At 40.4% G+C, this 20519-nt stretch overlaps 1 protein-coding gene, 1 long non-coding RNA gene and 1 pseudogene across 2 annotated transcripts; all 3 read left to right on the top strand.

The window, feature by feature from the left end:
- Nucleotides 1–698: 698 nt before the first annotated feature.
- LOC146329400 (uncharacterized) lies at nucleotides 699–3277 on the top strand (annotated as a pseudogene).
- A 6349-nt stretch (nucleotides 3278–9626) lies between these two features.
- Nucleotides 9627–10992, top strand: LOC146329401 (uncharacterized). The gene is made up of 3 exons (XR_014769052.1): nucleotides 9627–9693; nucleotides 10687–10759; nucleotides 10913–10992. It is a non-coding gene; the product is annotated as an uncharacterized LOC146329401 (long non-coding RNA).
- An 812-nt stretch (nucleotides 10993–11804) lies between these two features.
- Nucleotides 11805–13033, top strand: LOC146329402 (uncharacterized). Its single transcript, XM_084714418.1, has one exon. The coding sequence runs from the start codon at nucleotides 11903–11905 to the stop codon at nucleotides 13031–13033; it is 1131 nt and encodes a 376-aa protein (XP_084570544.1). The 5' UTR covers nucleotides 11805–11902.
- Nucleotides 13034–20519: the final 7486 nt, after the last annotated feature.

The following is a 20519-nucleotide window of genomic DNA, read 5'->3' on the forward strand; positions in this document are numbered from 1 at the left end:
TCTCTGGAGTCCAAATGACAGAAATCCAGTTGACAACTTTAATCCATGTACACATTGTGTTTTTTAGAAAAAGTGTTGCACATTATGCCTTTAAATTTTAGAAAAAGAATTCCTCCCAGATTTCTTGAAAAACAGTTGGAGCTCAAAAGCTCCAAGAAAACTATAAGAAAATAAGGTCCTCTGTCTTACTCTCCTATACTAGAAAATGTATGTCTATCCATCATTTGACATCCTTAAGACAGCTTTAAAGAGTGTAGTGCTGTTTATCTACATGGGTTTTTCTGGGGTGAGTTACAGAGTTTTGGAGAAATCAGCTGCCTTCAATACAGTGTAATCAGACTGAATGGAACTTCACTTGCGGTGCTCAAAACGCCAAAAAACTAGTCTTGAAAAATTAAAAAACAGTGTCTCTTCCCAAGAATTATGACCTGGTTATTCAAAAATGATTAAATTAAATGAAGGGACTACTTTCTTTCTATTAGAAAGAACAAAGCTGCAGAAAGAAAGTAGTTCTTAACATGAAACTGCTCACAAAATGGTCTGTGGATTATTATTTTAATGTTTTTTTGGCACATTTTAATGTGAGACCTAAATATTAAATTTAAAAGCTATAAAAAAAACACCTAAAACTATAGAGTCAGTATGTGGTCATTGTCATTAAAAGCGGTTTGGTGATGCTGTTTGTTAAAAACCCTCAGATGGCGGGTCTGTGCTGGATCGCTGTGACGCTGGTCTGGTTTCTGTCGGCTGGAAACAGTTAGGCTGTTGAGGACCAAAGCAGATCACACACACTCAACCACAACAGACTTGCTGGAATTGTAAATCAGGTCTTGATAAGGTGAGTCGATGAGCCTCATCTCCGTTTTCATGAAATGAAACATGGCCAGTATTCGGTCAGATAGTGGTGGTGTGCGGTCTTGGCAGAGGTCCGCTGTATAAACACATGGTGTTTTTAGTTTAGTGCAATTATATGGCTTTATGCTGTATTACATGTGCAAATAATGTTTGTTGAAAAAACCTTAATTGGACCTGTAAAATGAATTTATATTGATCCATTTTAATATCGTTCATTGGGCTGCTGTGTATTGATTGTCTCTTTCTAATATTCAGATGTTTTTTTGACAGTTCTATGATCATTGAATCTTTCCATCTATGAAACTTTCTGAACTTCTGCTCTGAATCAAATGATCAAACATACAGTAACATCTGGGATCTGTTTCTTTGGCAGGTTCACCCCGACCTACATGGACAAAGACAACGAGGTCAGGTCAGTAAGTAATTAAGTAAATATTACTGATATAACAGTTTATGAAATGATAGTTACAAAGTGTTTTATATCAGAGAAAAGAGACAGAAAGAAACAGACCTGACAAATACAAACTCAGCAGCACACTGACAGAACAAAAGTACATTATACAACTGATGATTTTCAAATGCTCACTTTAATTCATAATGTCAGAGATGATCAATGAGTCGTGTGAGTTAAACAGATTTAAGGCACAACATGGAAGAGCCTCCATGAAGTGACTTCAAACCGTTTAACACACAACCACAAGCTGATTATCCCACTTATACCACCGTCATTTGTCAACAGGATAAAGAAAAGCATTCACACATTTTTTGATGAAAGTTTTACTCTTAAAGTCAAAAGCTGTCCTCATATAAGATCCTTGTTCTGTATAGTTTGAGGACAGTTTACTCGTAACTCTCAAAAGTTTTTGCTTACAAACCCCGTCCTTTGTGAGGCTGTTCCTATAAAAAGGCTGATACAGATCATATAAAACATTGGTTTTCTGCTTATCCAATGAATGGCTCCTCCAGACAAAATAATATCAAATAAGGTGAAATTATTGCTTTTTTATTATTATTTCTAGACTGTTGATTAATTGTCAATTAATATATGTTTAATCAGTTAAATTCTTATTGGCAATTTATCGATTAATCGTTAATCATTAACTTCCTGTACAATCTGGCTCAGCAAATATCTGATTTATTTTATTTCTTTATTTAAAAAGTTAACTAACTAGTTCAGTCAGGCAAGTAGGAGGTTGGGGGGAGGGGAAACAAAAAAGTCAGGGACGTCAGGCTGATTTTAAGCAGATTAAATAGTTTGGAGGTGGAGGTTGGAAACTTTGCTGAAACAGAGCGAGAGATTTTTCAAGTAAGCGACACGTCATTCAGCCTGTTGGAAAACTGAAGAAATCAGCTGTTTGCTCGTTTGTTCACATCACGTCCAGCTAGGAGGCTGTGCTCTTTAATGTTGCTATGGTTACAAGTTGGGTAGTTGATGAACATCAAACTGTGATTAAACTTGAGCCAAACTACGTTTGTGTTAAAGTGTTTTAACCTACACCTGCTGTATCGTGGTATAACAGGAAAATAAAACATCTAGTTCAGGACAAACAGTTTAACTTCCAGGTTCTTCTACTTGATAATAACAAACAGAATGACAGCAGTAACATGAGACTCATGTCTGCAGTTTGGTTTGTTCTGTTGAACTTTCAGTACTTTATTTGAAATGACAGCTGGGTTACAATTTGTTTGTCTGTTTCCTTTGACAGAAGAGACCCAATGTTCAGTGTGGCTGTGAGCGTCCCGTACAACGAACAGACGCAAAGGTTCGATATGAATCAAGTCACTGATGATGATGATGAAGACGTGAGGAACACAATCCTACGATGTGACGTGTATGAAGGCACAAGGGTGGTTGCAGCCACAGTTCTGAGATGGCCCAATGTTTTTAGATCAGTGTCCCAATGAACAAGTGAAGTGGCGTGATGTTCTGAGAGAATGTGGTAAAACATCTATGACATGGGCTGATGTGAAGAGAACGTGCCCTGGAGCAGTTAGAGAGGGCAGAGCTGATCATGCAGAGTACCGTACTTTGCAGAACTTTAACAACTTGGTCAACAAACGTAACCAAAATGATTTGATGCTTTTCTACGTCCTTTCTTCCCCATGTGATCAGAGATGCACGAGTGAAACAAATCCTTTGAACATTCTCAATGGCATACAACAGATTCAGAACTGGAGGAACTATGCTTTTGTGTTTTCCAATGTATTCAGGCCCCGTGATGGTCAGGAGATACCACCAGAAAACCTACGTGGAGCCATTGAGCGGCTCGGGAATCGAATCGATCTGAACAAAATATTCCGTTGCAACAGACGAGGCAATGCAGTTCAGTGCACAAGTTGCTCTACTGGTAATCAAGTTACTGAATATTGTTATTCAGACAGACAGGGCGGAGGGGGAGGTCAGGGGAGGGGGCAGGGGTAGAAAGAAAGAAGACTGATATAAAATAATGACAGTGTTTCCTAGAGACAGGAACCGATAAGATTGCATTGAAGCCGGTGCCCTTATCAATTCTGCTCATCCGCTCGATTCTTCATCAGTTCTAATATTGATTCCTGATTAATTTTCTGTGTAGTAAAAAGTAGTCCGACCTACAGACATCACAACCAGCACTGTTGTCATCTTTGTGTGTGAAATGAAGCCTCACTTTGGACCTTCTCTTCCTCTCCATCATCACTCCTTCTTGTCCAGTTTGATGTTAAAAAAGAATCTCAACAGCAGACAGTTCAGACAATTAGGAACCAGTTCTCAAGTGGAACCAGTTCTTGACTCCCCTCTGTATTTACAGGACTCATGTCATTGTAAACTACACTTCTGTAAACCTTGTGTTTTTCTGTTCTTTCTCATTAAAGCTTGGCTCAGCATCCATACTGGTCTGTGTGTGTGTGTCACTCTGCAGCTCCTTCATAACCAATATAATGTCACCATTTCAATTCTGTAGGTAAAACAGCCTGTTAAAAGGCCTCGAATGTCGTCTGTTTATCAGTGGTGGACAGTAACTACGTACACTTTTTGAGTATCTGTACTTTACTTGAATATTTGTTTTTTTGGAAACTTCAGACTTTCACTCCACTACATTTCTATGAAGTTTGTTGTTACTCGTTACTTTTAGTTGAAGCAAAGCTTTGAAGTCAGCTGCTGTTTTTTCTTATCTAAAATGTGATTGGCCGCATGCTGTGTTCCTCACAGAAGGCAACCAATCACAGTACTCGCTCTCTACTGGGTTTGATGTAAGCAGCCGTCTCCGCAGCAGACGTGATGTCAGCATGTCAACACAGTCATGCTTTAGTTCAGAGAGAGGATCATGTGTACAGGATGATGCTTCATTTCTTTGTCTTGTGTCCTTGAAGACGTATGACTTCAGGTCAAAGAGGACGTGCTGTTGTGCAACAGCCAGCAAACAAAAACTCAGGGGAAACAAACTGTAGTTGCCGTCCCGCCTCCACGCCGTGTGAGCTGTGAAAACTTCTGACAGCTGAAGGGATAAAGATAAGATGAAGACTTCTGCTCAGTTGATGACTCGTAGATTCACCTCAAAACCAAAATCTTCCTGTTTTCATCTCGTCTCTCATGAGAAAGCGTCTGCTCGGAGCCTGAGATGATACATGCATTACAGTTCTCACATCAATTCTTTAACGTTAATCCAGACAGGTGTGTTGTCTGAGGACACATAACCCTAACAGGGTGCTGCAGGCAGGGCTGCAACTGACAATTAACAATAATTTAATTATCAGTTAAACTGTCGATTATTTTCTCAATTAATCTGTTAGTAGTTTGGAATGTAAAATGACAGAAACGGTGAAAAATGTTGATCACTGCTTTCTGAGGCCCAAGTGGACGTCCTCAAATGTCTTGTCATGTCCAAAGCTTGAAGATAATAAGTTTACTCTCATAAGAGAACTAAAGAAACCATGAAATGTTCACATCTGAGACGCTGAACTCAGAGAATTTAGACATTTTTATTTAAAAAATGTGTCAAAACAATGATTTTATTCAGAATAATTAATTTAATAATTGATTAATCATTGCAGCTGTAGCTGCAGGCATGACGTAGCATCACTCTGGTTCCCTCCACTAAAAGTCAGTAGAACTTTTCCATTAGATTTTGGATTAGTGCAGAAAATAAGCTCTGAAACAAAAGTTTATGGTACCTACATGTTTTATTCAGCAAAATAATCTTCACAAATTATCATTATTCAGTCCCTCCAGGAAGTTTTGATGTTACAATTGCAACAATTCACGCAACTTCAACCAATCCCCGTGAATTCTGCGCATCTTTGCAATTTTCACTAAACTCTGCAACTTTTCTGCAAATTTAATGTCATACAGCTTTTTTGACTGTCATCAGTACTGAAAAGAACAGAGAGTTTGTCTTTGTTATTGACATCTTTATCGTTGAAGTCTCCCAGTATGATTAGCGAATCCCTTATCGGAGCATCATGCAGGACTCTGTTCAGGGTCTCCGAAGTACGAATACTCCGAACTGTTGTTTGGTGCACAGACAACAGTCAGAATTCCCCCCCATAACCCTTAGGTGTACGGAGGCGACCCTCTCGTCCACCGGGGTCACACTCAGCCGGGGGCTTGTGGGTATCCCCACACCTGCTGGGTGCCTCACACCCTGGGAAACCCCAGAGAAGAACGGAGTCCAAGCCCAATCCAGTCCAGGAAAGCCCCACCAGATCTAACCGATAGCGCTTCACCTCCTGCACAAGCTCCAGCTTCTTCCTCACCACACCCCACTCCCACCCAACAGGCAGCACAACCAACCCCAGCCATTCCTCCTGCAGATGGTGGGCCCATGGGATGGAGGAGCATTTTCCACATTGCTTGGCACCGTGGCGTGCCTGTCCACCAGGTGCTCACTGTCGGGCCCCCCTTCCAGGCCTGACTCCAGACAGGTGCCCCAGGCTTCATCCGGGCAGGGTCACTCTGCTCCTTCCTCATTCTGTCATGAGGTATTTGAACCATTCTTAGTCTGGACCCTGATAAACTTCAATTTAAATCCCATGGCTTTTATTAGTTCTGATTACCGAAACTTAAAAACGTTTTATTAATTTATTTATCATAACCTCTCAAGGCTCACCTCCAGAGCCTTCACTGCCCACCATTCCCACTTTGGGAATCAAAGTCCTGGAATAAAATGTGAAAATCTACAGAACTACAGACCTTATTTCAATCCTCAAGAAACACTGACTTGGAGATGAAAAAATGCTAATTAGTTTCCATATTTTAGAGCTCATTCCTGCAGCGCTCTATGATCCTGCCAAAAGGAATTTCAGAATTATTAGTTTGATAAAATTCCACCTGTTGATCTTCTTATAATGTATTAATGTATTTATTTTTCTTCCAGCTTCTGTCTTCACCTCGAGCAGCACAGGGATTGTATTTATACCTCGAGTCACACAACAAAACAACTCGATCACCTGTATGAGCTTTAACCCAGTGTTTTTTCTTCCTCTGTGACCGTGTCCTTTGTCTTTTCTTGTGTGCAGGGGGACTTTTGTTCAAGAAGAGACTGGTGGTCATCATTAGGATTCATCCTCATCTGTACCATTATTATCAAAAGCAAAACTGATGTTAATCTGTCCAGTAGTTGTTGAAACCAAGTGACATGTAGGTTGTAGTGTTGACTGAGAAGGAAAAGCACAAACTTATCCATGTGCACCATAATTCTGAGGGGCTTGTTTTAATAGTTTTTTTTTAATGTATTGTGTAATTGCTTATTTTGTAATCAGACTGTAAATTTGCTTCCCTTTAAATCGTGACAAAGACCTTCAGTGAACTCCTGCTGAGACAGTGTTGTGTAAAACCAAGTCTGCCTCCTCATCATGACTTTCAGATTGAGGCTGATGATTTTGGCCAAAAAGGAGAAGAAAGAGAAATGTGGTTTCTACTGTCTGTGACACAGTTTGGATCGTTTCATGGCTGTCAAGAAAAGGTTGGATTAGGGTTAAATTATTTTAAAAACTTGGGTTTGGTCTCTCTTTCTGTAGTTATCACTGTAGTAATGTTATGTTGTAATGATAATAATAATGACAATAATACAGTGAGAACAAATCAGAATCAGCAGCAGTCAGGCACCAGAACATCTTTATCAAATAAACAGGATTCCTTTTCACCACTTGCTTTGTCAGCACTTACCACATTGGACAGACACTTTTCCGTGTTTGGTCAGCTCTTTGAGCAGCGCACAGACATTCACAGGTTACCAGGAGTGTCATGCCATCAGAGGATGGCATGTCTGGACTGGCGGAGTGCACAAGCTCGGCGCTAGTGTCGTGGGGTCACAGCAGCAATCTCCGTATCATTGTCCGTTTTAGGTTCCTCTAAAAAGGCTGACATAAGCACACTGTCAGACAACAAAACATCGTCATCGTGTGTTTCATTACCAGCCTCGATGCACTGAGGGGAATCCAACTTCCAGCGCAGGAGTCACTTTACTACCAGCTATGTCGTTACCCATTAAGAGAGCAATACCTTTAATTGGCAATGCAGGACAAACAGCAATAGGAAAGAAACCAGTGATTAACTTTTATTGCATGCGTACATAATGTACAGGCTTGGGAATATAATCCATTTCAATGCCACGTAACACAGCCATGTAGCTGCAGGCAGACTGCTCAGAACACGGCAACACAGAGACCAGTAATACTGATTGTGAGCCACTGGTGTCTCTCAAAATGCACCAGACGCTGCTCAGCTGGCTCACCTGTTAACGACACTAAATCATCAAATACAAACAGCTTCAAATAAGCATCAGGAGCTTCAACATTACCAATATTCCCACACAACTCTGCCTTAATTAACTCGATGCCTTTCAGCTGGGGTGTGCTTGGAGACGGTCCTCCAAAGGGAGCGCAGCAATTGCTTCTTGGGCTTTTTTGCACTGCAACAAAAGGGGCCAAACGTCGACTGGCCACTGCAGGGCAGAAGGAATGCACTCGAATACACTAAAATAGGAATCCACTTCAGATTTGTACTAAAGCGATGTGCTCACTGATATCAAAGACAGTTTGTGGTAAACTGGTAGAAAAGGAAAACACACCTGGATCATCGACAGATGCGGCTGATGCCTGAGCCTCCTTTTGAGCCTGTAGCTCTAGCTGGTGCAGCCTTGTTGCCTTGTCAGCCTCAATTTCCAGCTTTCAGATTTCCAGCTGGTGCTGCAGCTGTGCCTGTCTGTTTTGAACTTTTTCTTGAGATTCCATCTGGAGACGAGCAAGGCGCACGTTACGCCTGGCCTCATCTCTTGACTCAGAGCTGGTTTTGGAGGGAAGTTCATAACAAGATAAAGTAAGAGGCATTATGTGTTGTCTGTCTCCCTCACCTCCATCTCCCGGAGCTGCTTGTGCTCCTCCAGGCACGCTCTCCAGTTTTTGGTAACCCTGCCCTTCGCTCAGGGTGCCATCATCAAACAAAGCTGACTCTCGTTGCACCAGCGCCACGATGACTTCCATTTCCACCAACCTACCAACAATCAGGGCCTGAAGTTCCCTTTTTAATAGTTGTTTAGAATATGTGATGCCAAAGTGAAATGCTGTTTTAGCCAGGTTATCTTTACGTCAGTTTGATCAAGAGAGGATCCCGGCAGGAATGAATCAAGGTCAAACATGATTTTAAGTGTAAAAGTAAATTTATTTATACAAGGCTTGGAAGTTGACAACAATAAAAAGAGTGAGGCGAACCTTGAAAGGAGACAGAGCCACCAGGTGCTGCTCAACACAACGAAAGAAGAAGACTCACAAAAAGAGAGCTGGTCACTACTTAAAGATAACAAGTAAAAATGAATGTAAAACCAAAACTCTATCCGACTACCTCACCTAGATTAAAACATAAGTACAAAAGGAGACAGCACCTCTACTGCCTAGTGTGATCTAATACTGACATCAAATCTATGAAGTGTGGGACGCTGTTATCAGTTTTTGAATCGATTATCTGGCCCAGTCCCTTTTAACAACCACAAACTGCCTCATGCAACACACACACACACATTAAACAACATCGGGAGGTACATTCAGCAAGCTGCATATCTAAAAGTCAGCCACCCTGACTGACACGCTCGCTGAGTTTGTATAGCATCGGCCCCCAGCTGCATCTCAGCGATTGGTGGACAGACGTAGGACGACGCTGATCAGCAGGCTGGACGGCTCAGGAGTGGGTAGTTGAGGTGGGCCATATATGTACAGTTAAGACAACAGATATCACTTAAGTTTTAATAAAAATCACCATCTTATGAGCTGTTTCTATGGCAACAGCATGGTCTCTCTTCAGTCCAAATGACAGAAATCCAATTGACACTATAATCCATGTATACAATGTGTTTTTCAGAAAAATGTTGCATATTATGCCTTTAAAATTTAAAGTAGAGACAAAAATTGCATCCAGATTTCTTGAAAAACGTGGAGCTCAAAAGGTCCAAGAAAATTAATTACATCTCGTAACATTTCCAGGACCAATGATAAGGTCCTCTGTCTTACTGTCCTATACTGGAAAATATCTGTCTATCCACCATTTGACATCCTTAAGACGACTTCAAAGAGACTCCAGGTCCAGTTTCCTTTGGGCCTCCAAAGGTTAGGAGTCAGGGCTACATGACAGCACAAGTGATATGATCTATACTTCCTAAAATCAAACTGCAGGATGTAACCTCGCCCTTTTAATTTCTTAGAGACATGTTCAAAAAAGGGCATGGTGTTGTTCTGAGGGTTTGGTCACATTCAGACTCTCCTCTATAAAAATGTCACTTCCCTCTGACTGTTTTCACTGCGACAGCAGCCTGCACTGAGGAGGACACTGAGTCAACAGCATTTGTTCCATATCTGTCTCCACCAAAGCAGGTAAAAGTTTTTTACTTGACTGGTTTATTACAAAAAATACAAAAGATTAATCAATAGATCAATTATTCATCGACCATGAAACTAACTGCCATCTATTTTGTTTTGGGGGTTTTTTGAGAAAAAATGTCAAAATTCTCTGATTTCAGCTTCTCAAATGTCTCCTAAAGTCCCAACATGCCATTTGCACACCGTCACATCACACACACAGTTCAGACAGTGTGCATGTGAACGTAGCTTCAAGCTAAAGATCTACAGTGAAGATTCAGGATAAAAACATGGTTTACATAACATGTTTAGTCAACTTGGCATGTTGAGGCTTTAGGAGACTTTGATTACACCAGATTTGAGGCATTTTATGTTTTTATTCTGTTATTTTTTAACATTTGAAATCTGGTCACCATTCACTTCCATTGTTTGGGAGATTCTGCAACACTGTTTTCCTGTGAAACTCCAGCAGTGTTTTGTGGACTAAAAAAATAAACCTGACATTCAATCAACATGAGGGTGAGAAGATTATGAATGAATTTTTATTTTTGGGTGAACCCTGGAAGGAGGCATACATTTGAGCTTGGACCAAAATGAAATCACACACTGCACTGTAACCCTAAAATGGGGGTCAGAGAGGTGGAAAAAATTTGTGTAAGAAAGAAATTTCAAATAACTCCTTCTTTATTTCACTTTTTTATTTGACATTTCTGTAGCCCTATTAAACTTAAAAGTACAGTTCACCCCAAATTCAAAAATACATATTTTTCCCCTGGCCTGTAATACTGTTTATCCATGTAGATATTTTTGTAGTACGTTGTAGAGTTTTGGAGAAATCAGCTGTAGAGATGTCTGCCTTCAATACAGTGTAATCAGACTGAATGGCACTTGAATTGCGGTGCTCAAAGCACCAGAAAATAGACTTGAAAAATTAAAAACCGGTGTCTCTTCCCAAAAAATCATGACGCGGTCACTCAATATAATAAACAAACCTTTTCTTTCTACTAGAAAGAACAAAGTAGTTCTGGTAGATTCTACTGCAGAAAGAAAGTAGTTCCTACATGAAACTGCTCACAACAAGGTCTGTGGATTATTATTTTAATGTTTTTAGCATGTTTTAATGTGAGACCTAAATATTAATTTAAAAACTATAAAAAACACCTAAAACTATAGAGTCAGTATGTGGTCATTGTCATTATCCCTGATTTTAAAGCTGTTTGTTAAAAACCCTCAGATGGCGGGTCTGTGCTGGATCGCTGTGACGCTGGTCTGGTTTCTGTCAGCTGGAAACAGTTTGGCTGTTGTGGACCAGAACACACTTCCAGGAATTGTAGCTCGGGTCAGAGCGTGAGTTGATGAGCCTCATCTTCCTTTTCACAAAATGAAACTTGGCCAATATTCCCTCAGAAATCATGATGTACTGATCTGGAATAACCAAAGCACACGTTACCCAGAGCCTCATGTTGTTTTAAATATTAAAAAATAAAATTGTCTTCACATTTAATTCATGGCGTCTGAATTCTTTCTTTACTATTTTTTTTTTCATTATACTCAATTATTATCATGTTATATTCATGAGGTTCATTTTTATTTTTTGTTTTTTATTTGAGTTGAGGGGTTGTCTGCTGTATAAACACATGGTATCTTGATTTCTCCTGTTGCTTTAGTTCAACCATTTGGCTTCATGATGCATTACATGTGCAAATAACAGAAATTAAATATACAAAAACTAAAAAAAAACTTACATTTTGAAATCTATATATTCATATATATGTATATATGCTGAGAAAAACTTAAATGGACTTGAAGAATTAATTTATATTGATATCCAATGGGCTGCTGTGTATTGATTGTCTCTTTCTAATATTCAGATGTTTTTTTGACAGTTCTATGATCATTGAATCTTTCCATCTATGAAACTTTCTGAACTTCTGCTCTGAATCAAATGATCAAACATACAGTAACATTTGGGATCTGATTCTTTGGCAGGTTCACCCCGAGCTACGTGGACAGAGACAATGTCAGGTCAGTAAGTAATTAAGTAAATATTACTGATAAAACACTTTTTGAAATGATAGTTTGAATGCACATCTGTTGGCCAGTCAGATAAGAGTATTCATCCAGACCATGGTATAACAGGAAAATAAAACATCTACTTCAGAAGAAATTGTTTAATTTCCAATTTCTTCTACTTGATAATAAAAAACAGAATGACAGCAGTAACATGCGACTCATGTCTGCAGTTTGGTTTGGTCTGTTGAACTTTCAGTACTTTAGTTTAAATGACAGCTGGTTTACAATTTGTGTGTCTGTTTCCTTTGACAGAAGAAGCCCAATGTTCAGTGTGGCTGTGAGCGTCCCGTACAACAAACACAGGCGAATGTACGATATGTCAAAAGTCTTCGCTGACGACCGTGTTGAACGTGTGAAGCAGATGATTCAACAATGTGAGGTGTACAGAGACAAGAGGGTGGTTGCAGCCACACTTCTGAAATGGCCTGATGTGTTGAATCAGTGTCCCCATGGACCTATGCAGTGGTTAGAGCTTCAGAAAAATAACCGAAAGCCTGTGACGTGGGCTGATCTTGGTGAACGGTGTCCTATGGATGGTAGAGCTGATCATGCAGAGTACCGTACTTTGCAGGACTTTGACACCTTGGTCAACAAACCTAACAAAGATGATTTGTTGCTTTTCTATAGCTCTGCTTCCCCATGTGATGAGAAATGCACAAAAGAAGGTGGTCCCGAGAGCATTCTCAATGACATAGAAAAGATTAAGAAATGGAAAGACTATGCTTTTGTGTTTTCCAATATATTCAAGCCCCGTAGTGGTAAGGAGGTACCTGAGGCGAACTTACGAGGAGCCATAGAGCAGCTTGGGAATCGAATCGATCTGAGTAAAATATTTCGTTGCAACAGACGAGGCAATGCAGCCGGAGGATACCAATCCAATCCAATGGTGTGCACAAGTTGCTCTAATGATGGACAAGTTACTAAATATTGTATTTCAGATGAAGAGGACGAAAATGGAGGAGAAGTGGGTGCGGGTGGAGCTCAGGGTGGTGGTGGAGGAGGAGCGGTCAGGGGTGGACCTCAGGGTGGTGGTGGAGGAGGAGCGGTCAGGGGTGGACCTCAGGGTGGCGGTAGAGGCGGAGCGGTCAGGGGTGGACCTCAGGGTGGCGGTAGAGGTGGAGCGGTCAGGGGTGGACCTCAGGGTGGCGGTAGAGGCGGAGCAGTCAGGGGTGGACCTCAGGGTGGCGGTAGAGGCGGAGCGGTCAGGGGTGGACCTCGGGGTGGCAGGAGAGGAGGGGGCAGGGGTGGAGGTCCGGGGTGGCAGGGGTGGGGGCAGGTGTAGAAAGAAAAAAGACTGATATAAAACAATATCAGTGTTTTCTAGAGACGGGAACTGATAAGATTGTATTGAAGCCGGTGCCCTTATCAATTCTGCTCATCCACTCAATTCTTCATCAGTTCCAATATTGATTCCTGGTTAATTTTCTGTGTAGTAAAAAGTAGTCCGACCTACAGACATTATAACCAGCACTGTTGTCATCTTTGTGTGTGAAATGAAGCCTCACTTTGGACCTTCTCTTCCTCTCCATCATCACTCCTTCTTGTCCAGTTTGATGTTAAAAAAGAATCTCAACAGCAGACAGTTCAGACAATTAGGAACCGGTTCTCAAGTGGAACCAGTTCTTGACTCCCCTCTGTATTTACAGGACTCATGTCATTGTAAACTACACTTCTGTAAACTTTGTGTTTTTCTGTTCTTTCTCATTAAAGCTTGGCTCAGCATCCATACTGGTCTGTGTGTGTGTGTCACTCTGCAGCTCCTTCATAACCAATATAATGTCACCGTTTGAATTCTGTAGGTAAAACAGTCCAGCATGTCTTCAAGATAACACCTTTATATTCTCTTCTTCTTCTCTTTTTGTGCATGAATGAATTTAAATGCTTTTAAATTTTCAGATAAAGACGTGATGTCATACTGAAGGTTTTATTAATCTACTAAACTCAGACAGTAAACTACAGATGATCTATATCCTACTTTTACCTTTTATTATCCTACTGCTGTTATCATTAATATAAATAAATCTTTAAGTGTCACTGTGATTCAACTGAAATATTATTTTTAAAGAAAATAATTTCATGACACTGATTCTATCCTTTAAACACCATGGGCCCTATCTTGCGCCGATCTAAAGCACAAGTGGAAATTTATTCAAGGTGTGTCCAAATCCACCTTTGCCATCTTGCACAAGGACCATGAGTGATATTTTCCCTGCCCTACCCTTTGTGCTACCAGCACAAAGCGGGATACACCTATTAGGTGTGCCCAAGTCTCCTCATTAATTCATGGGCGAGTTTAGGCCGAACATGCAATAAACCAATCAGAAAGTCAGCTCTCATCACCTTTAAGAGGCAGGTGTGCCAGCTGTGCAAGTGGTGGCAGCATGACGGTGGATTTACCAGGAGGAAACAAAGAGAAAAGATTTTCAAAGTGAGACAGCAGGACGTCTCCAAAGCAGCTTCATGTGTAAATTGTTTATTTTACATTAACTCCTGCAATAACGAACACAATAAATGAACAACAAATGTCATGCAGATATGTAACTGGTTATGTTTTACACTGAAGCACCTTGAGACTGTTGTATTTTATAATTAATTATTATCATCATCATTATTATTATGTACTGTAGCTCTGCTGGCTGAGGAGTTGGGGGGCACCTGAGCCGGGTGGAGGAGCAGGTACACCGCAGTCCGTGCTCCTCCTTCTCCTCTCCCACCTAATCTTCATCTCCTCCTCCCATCCTCGCTCCTCTGTCCCACTACGAAACAATCAGAGAGAGTTTCTTAAGTTTACCCAATACCCAACCAGCTCTGACAGAAGCACACAGACCTTTTTCTCTCTGGGTCGGGTTGGACAAATATAGTGTCTTGTACATTTTGCATGTTATAGATCATAATCGATTTTTCTGGATCACAATAAACACACATAAACACTACAGCTGCTCCAGCTGCCATGCTGATTCATCTGATAAAGATGATCTGACAGCTGTGATCCCGGCCCGTGTGCACTTTGCAGGTCTGTTTAGATTTATTAGGCTTCATAATTATAAAATAATTTCTTCTTCTTTATTAGTGAGTTTATCTTTAAAAACAAATCCGTGCACAATACAATACATACAGTGTCACAGGCAACAGTGTATTAAGCACCAGCAGAAAGCATGACTTGAAAATATGAACCATGAACATTTTGCGTGTATTATTTTGCAGTGCAGTCTGACATCCCCAGCTTGACTGCGGATAGCTGCTCCGGGCCATAACCAGTAATGAACTATGAGAAAATGTTACACCGAGTAATGTTTACAAATGGAGCAGAGCAGAGCTTCCCTTCGTTAGCTGCCAGTTAATCGCTAAAGTTAGCTCCGCAGCTGTAAAAACACCAAAGCAAACTAACGTTACCTGACCCACGTTCCCAAATTCAACACTGATTTGTTGTCCAGACGGAGATTGTTCAAATGCTGGAAAGAATTATGGCTACCTAGCGATGGCTAAATTAAGCTGATACATTTTAGCTAGCTAGCTAGCCTGTTAGGAGTTGGCATCTGGGCTCTTCACCTGTGCTAGCACACCCGGTCAGGGCTTAACAACTTATGTTGCTAACCCTGCATGTCATGTTTAAAAAATAGCAATTTTTTATATATATTTGCTTAAAGTGAGCTTACCTGAAGACCAGTCATGGCTGACATGAAGTAGCCTCTCCGTCTCCAACACCTGCTCTCAGTTCCGTTGGCACCAATTGGATAAAATGCAATGTATCAATCCATAGCCGACCTATCGCCGACCTTGAAATGGAGCACATAAACCCGCCCTCTGGCAAATCATGTCCCTGCTATGGGCCGATGCTTCTCAGATGCATTTACGGACTGTAGGAGTAGAATGCCCACGCACAATCTGAGGCCGACGTCGGCTGGATGTATGCATGCTGGGAAGAGAATGAGCATAAATGAAGGTGTTTTGTGATTGTGAAGATGTGTGTGTGTTTCGGCCAAGCCCGCTGGGTGCTATCTTGTGCTGAAAGACCACAAACTTTGCACTTCAACCAGGTTTTAGCTGGTCTAAAGGGCAAGTGGCTTTTACTCCAATGCGCCAAGCACAAGATAGCAAACACGCCGGGCCGCGCCTTCGTTTTGCCTTCATGTTAAGACCTTCTGCCCACAGAGGCACAGACCCAGCACAAGTGCATTTGCTATCCTGCAAAAATGGCACTTGCACTGGTGTAAGATAGGACCCTATATTTCCCCATTTTGATTTATGATGCTCTCAAGACAGAAGCTCTCTTATATGATTTAGGATGCAAAACATTTAGCGTCACCATCACGAAGTGACTGGTGTTTGGCATGATGACAGTTAATACACCTGTTCAACTTAAATTTAAATCCAATGGCTTTGTTTTAGTAGTTAGGATGAATATTTTCTCTTGGTTTCACACTTGAAACTTAAAAACGTTTTATTAATTTATTTATCATAACCTCTCAAGGCTCACCTCCAGAGCCTTCACTGCCCACCATTCCCACTTTGGGAATCAAAGTCCTGGAATAAAATGTGAAAATCTACAGAACTACAGACCATATTTCAATCCTCAAGAAACACTGACTTGGAGATGAAAAAATGCTAATTAGTTTCCATATTTTAGAGCTCATTCCTGCAGCGCTCTATGATCCTGCCAAAAGGAATTTCAGAATTATTCGTTTGATAAAATTTCACCTGTTGATCTTCTTGTAATGTATTAATGTATTTATTTTTCTTCCAGCTTCTGTCTTCACCTCGAGCAGCACAGGGATTGTATTTATACCTCGAGTCGCACAACAAAACAACTCGATCACCTGTATGAGCTTTAACCCAGTGTTTTTTCTTCCTCTGTGACCGTGTCCTTTGTCTTTTCTTGTGTGCAGGGGGACTTTTGCTCGAGGAGAGATTGGTGGTCATCATTAGGATTCATCCTCATCTGTACCATTATTATCAAAAGCAAAGTGGAGTTGTTGAAACCAACTGACATGTAGGTCATAGCAAACGCTGAGAAGGAAATGTTTAAAAGCACAGACTTATCCATGTGCACCATAATTCTGAGGGGCTTGTTAATGGGTTTTTTTTTTTTTTAAATGTATTGTGTAATTGCTTATTTTGTCAGACTGTAAATTTGCTTCCCTTTAAATCGTGACAAAGACCTTCAGTGAACTCCTGCTGCCTGTTTGAGACAATGTTGTTTAAAACCAAGTCTGTCTCCTCATCATGACTTTCAGATTGAGGCTGATGATTTTGGCCAAAAAGGAGAAGAAAGAGAAGTGTGGTTTCTGCTGTCTATGAGAAAGACAACAGGTTTTCTACAACATGGGAACATACAAGGTGTGCAACAGATCACAAAATGCACAGTTATAAGTGCAGTTATAGATGACAGCTTCAGTCACTCCTCACAGAGAGGAGCTGCAGTTAAACACATTGCACATCTGTCCTGCGTTTCTCTGCAACTCTGCAACAAGATTTCAGGTATTATTACTTAAATGTAAAGTAACTGTGTGTCACATGATGATGGTTACATGTAGTCCATGGATCACATGCATGGGGGACGATCCGTATGGGACAACTGTGATCCGTTGCACCACTGGGTCACTCTGTGCACAAACACGTTTTTCTTATTTTCAAATATGGCTGCAGCAACAATAGACAAGAGAAGAAATTGCACAGTTGCATATCTCAGGAAGTCTGTGTGTTTTTTTGTGTTTCCACAGTGGCAACAGCCATGACCAGAATGATGATGATTTTGGGTTTTCTGTCCGTTTATCTGTCCCGTTCTCGTGCATGTGACATCTAAGGAACACCTAAAGGGACTTAGACACAAGGATAAAATCATTAGAATGTGTCAAAGGTCACTGTAACCTCACCTCACTGTTTTCTGCCATAACTCAAGAATTCATACACTAATTATGACAAACTTTTACACAAATCTCTAACAGGATAAAATGATGATGACATGTTATATCCAAAAGGTCAAAGGTCAACTTTGCTCTCCAGTCCTCTGTCCTCCTCTGTAATACTCAAAAATTAGAAGACAGCATGTTCCTAGCTGGAAAATTATTCACTGGAATCATGTCAATATAGTGACAACGACAGATAAAATAAACTTTATTGATCCTACAACCGAGGAAATTCACATGTTCACATGTTACAGCAGCTCACAAACTACAGAATACAGTCTCTCCAGATTTCAGTTTATTTTGTTTTCTCTGTAAACCTGAACACGTCTGCAGCACTTAAAAAAACTGAGCTAATCAGCTGCCACAACTTTCTTGAGTTCACTCAACAGTAGTCAACCGTAATATTTTCAGCAATTGCAAGTCAGAATTTGTTTTCACTCCTAAGTCAACAGAACATAATACATTTAAAGTATAAAAACTCATTATTTCTGTCTTTTGTGAACTAGCAAAATAAACCCAACCCTCAATCTGCATGAGGCTGAGTAGATAATGACTGAATCTGACGTACTTTATGACAGTAAACTGAATATCTTTGTGTTTTGGACGTCAACTTCAGCTTTCGACAACAGTGATCAACATTTTTCATAATTTCTTGACATTTTACAGACCAAAACACAATCGATTAATAATCATTTAATCGACAAAATAATTGTCAGATTACTCAATGATGAAAATAATCGTAGAAAGTTGATTATTAAGAATAAATGGTCTCTTACACTAATAGGATCCAGTTGTGTTTGTGTTCAGGTCCACATCAGTTGGACCTGAATCACTGTGGCCCCCAAGATTAATACATGCTGCTGTGGATCAGACAAATTTATTTCTCATTGTTAACACACTCCTCTGAAAGTTTACCTTTGCTGTAGCATTTGATGCAGTGGAATTCACTTTTCTTTGGTTTGTAACAGCGGAATATGTTGTTGTGACCAATTTTAGATTCTCCAAGCCGTTTGAGGGCCTCAACTAACTCAGACCTGCTAAAGACAGTACCACTTTTAGCCTTGTCGAATACTTTGGAAAAGACAAAGGCGTAGTCTTCCCATTTGGAAATGACTTTATTAATCTTGTCCAGGATGTTGTGGTCATTGTCTTTATTTGTACACTTCGTACCACATGGAGACAGGTAAGAATAGAAGACCAGAAAATGACCCCGACTGCTGTCAGCTAAAGGTCTGATCTTGTCCAGAACACGGGCCTCTGCGTGGTCAGTAAATGTCCCAAAGTTTTTAAACTTTGCTGCGACCACATTGGTTCCTTGGTACACTTCATTTTGTGAAACCTTTTCTATCACGGTGTCAGAGGGGTCTTTTTCAAAGACCTTCTCAAGCTTGTTCAGGTCCTGGTCCACTGGGATGTTTACAGCAAAACTGAACTGGCCTTCAATCTTGTACCTGCCAAAGAAAACAGACAAAGTGTTTAGTGTCAGAGTGTAAGTATGCCAGTGATGAGCCATGACTTTGAGAGCTGAGACTTAATTTCAGGCCAAAACTCAGCCAGACACACAAAAAAAGGAGCAAAGGGGTAAAGATTTTGCTGGAATAAGCGGCAGGTAGCTTGTGACAGCAGCAGGTGTTTGTAGTAGGGATGTGCACCATTAGTCAACTACATGATCAAATATCCCCACTCTCACTAGTCGACACCAGAAACACTAGTCAGTTCAACTATTTATCAATATTTTATTCATGCACAATACCAGTTAACTGTTGCCTCCAAGGTGTTATGCAGCCGCCCACCACTAGTCCAGGCTGCAGTCGAGACAGTTGCCCCTCTCGCCATAAACACATATGCCCTGATGTTTTAATCAGCAAAGTCGGACAGATGACAGCTCGAAATAAAACAGCGCACTCTGTCAGTGTTTTAATCTAGACAATGGACATAATGTTGAATATAGACTGTGACAGAATAAACTGGTATATAATCACTTGACTGGAGCGACATGTGACCACATTAAGCACAGATATGGACATTAACCTGCAAGGAGAGCAGCTGCTACTGCTGCTAGCACTGCTAACATTAGCCACACTGTGCAGCAGACTGCAGCTAACATCAGCTCAGTTTACCTGCAGACACTGTCATCCTCTTTGGTCTGAAAAGGTGAAGCATTTAGTCAGTCGTTGTCATGTTTTGTATGTTAATATGTAATGTTTGTATTGCACAGTGCAAAATAGCAGCTTCAAATGGTTCCTGATACACACAGTATTATTCCGGATGGTGTTTAACATTATTAATTCATAAATTGGGCTCCATTTTAACTGCCGCCTGAGTGATTATTTACTGATAGACTAGTCAACTAGTCAAAATTAAATTTTGTGTTTAATTGACAGGGAAATTATTCAGCAGGAACATCCCTGGGCTGTAGTTGTTACATGTCAAACTACACAATGACAGCAGAATAAGTGATGTTTTTCTAGAGTTTTCTGACCTTGTATCGAACAGAAAAAAACAGTCATTTACTCTGTTACTATCAATTTGGATAAGTTATAGTTAGGTTCATGTGATATTAAGAGCTGTAATAACCGACATGAATCAGTTTCTTTTTATCATTTTTATCTCTCTCTTTCAGTACTACACAGTTACATATATCACTAAATACAAAGTCCATTTCACTGCATTCAATTACAACTAGAAATACAACATTCAGTGATGATATGTTTATTGCTTAGCCAAAATTTTGGCTATATATATCTAGGATATTTAACAGATAAATTATAGATGTTTAATGCATTAAAATGTGAAAATCATCCAGGACTTGTTGTTTTCTTTAGTCCAGAAGCTTAGACACATGTCAAAGACTAAAAACTA

This window comes from Lutjanus erythropterus, chromosome 3 (genome assembly GCF_056507025.1).
Source record: "Lutjanus erythropterus isolate fLutEry1 chromosome 3, fLutEry1.hap2, whole genome shotgun sequence".
In the NCBI taxonomy this organism is placed as follows: domain Eukaryota; kingdom Metazoa; phylum Chordata; class Actinopteri; order Lutjaniformes; family Lutjanidae; genus Lutjanus; species Lutjanus erythropterus.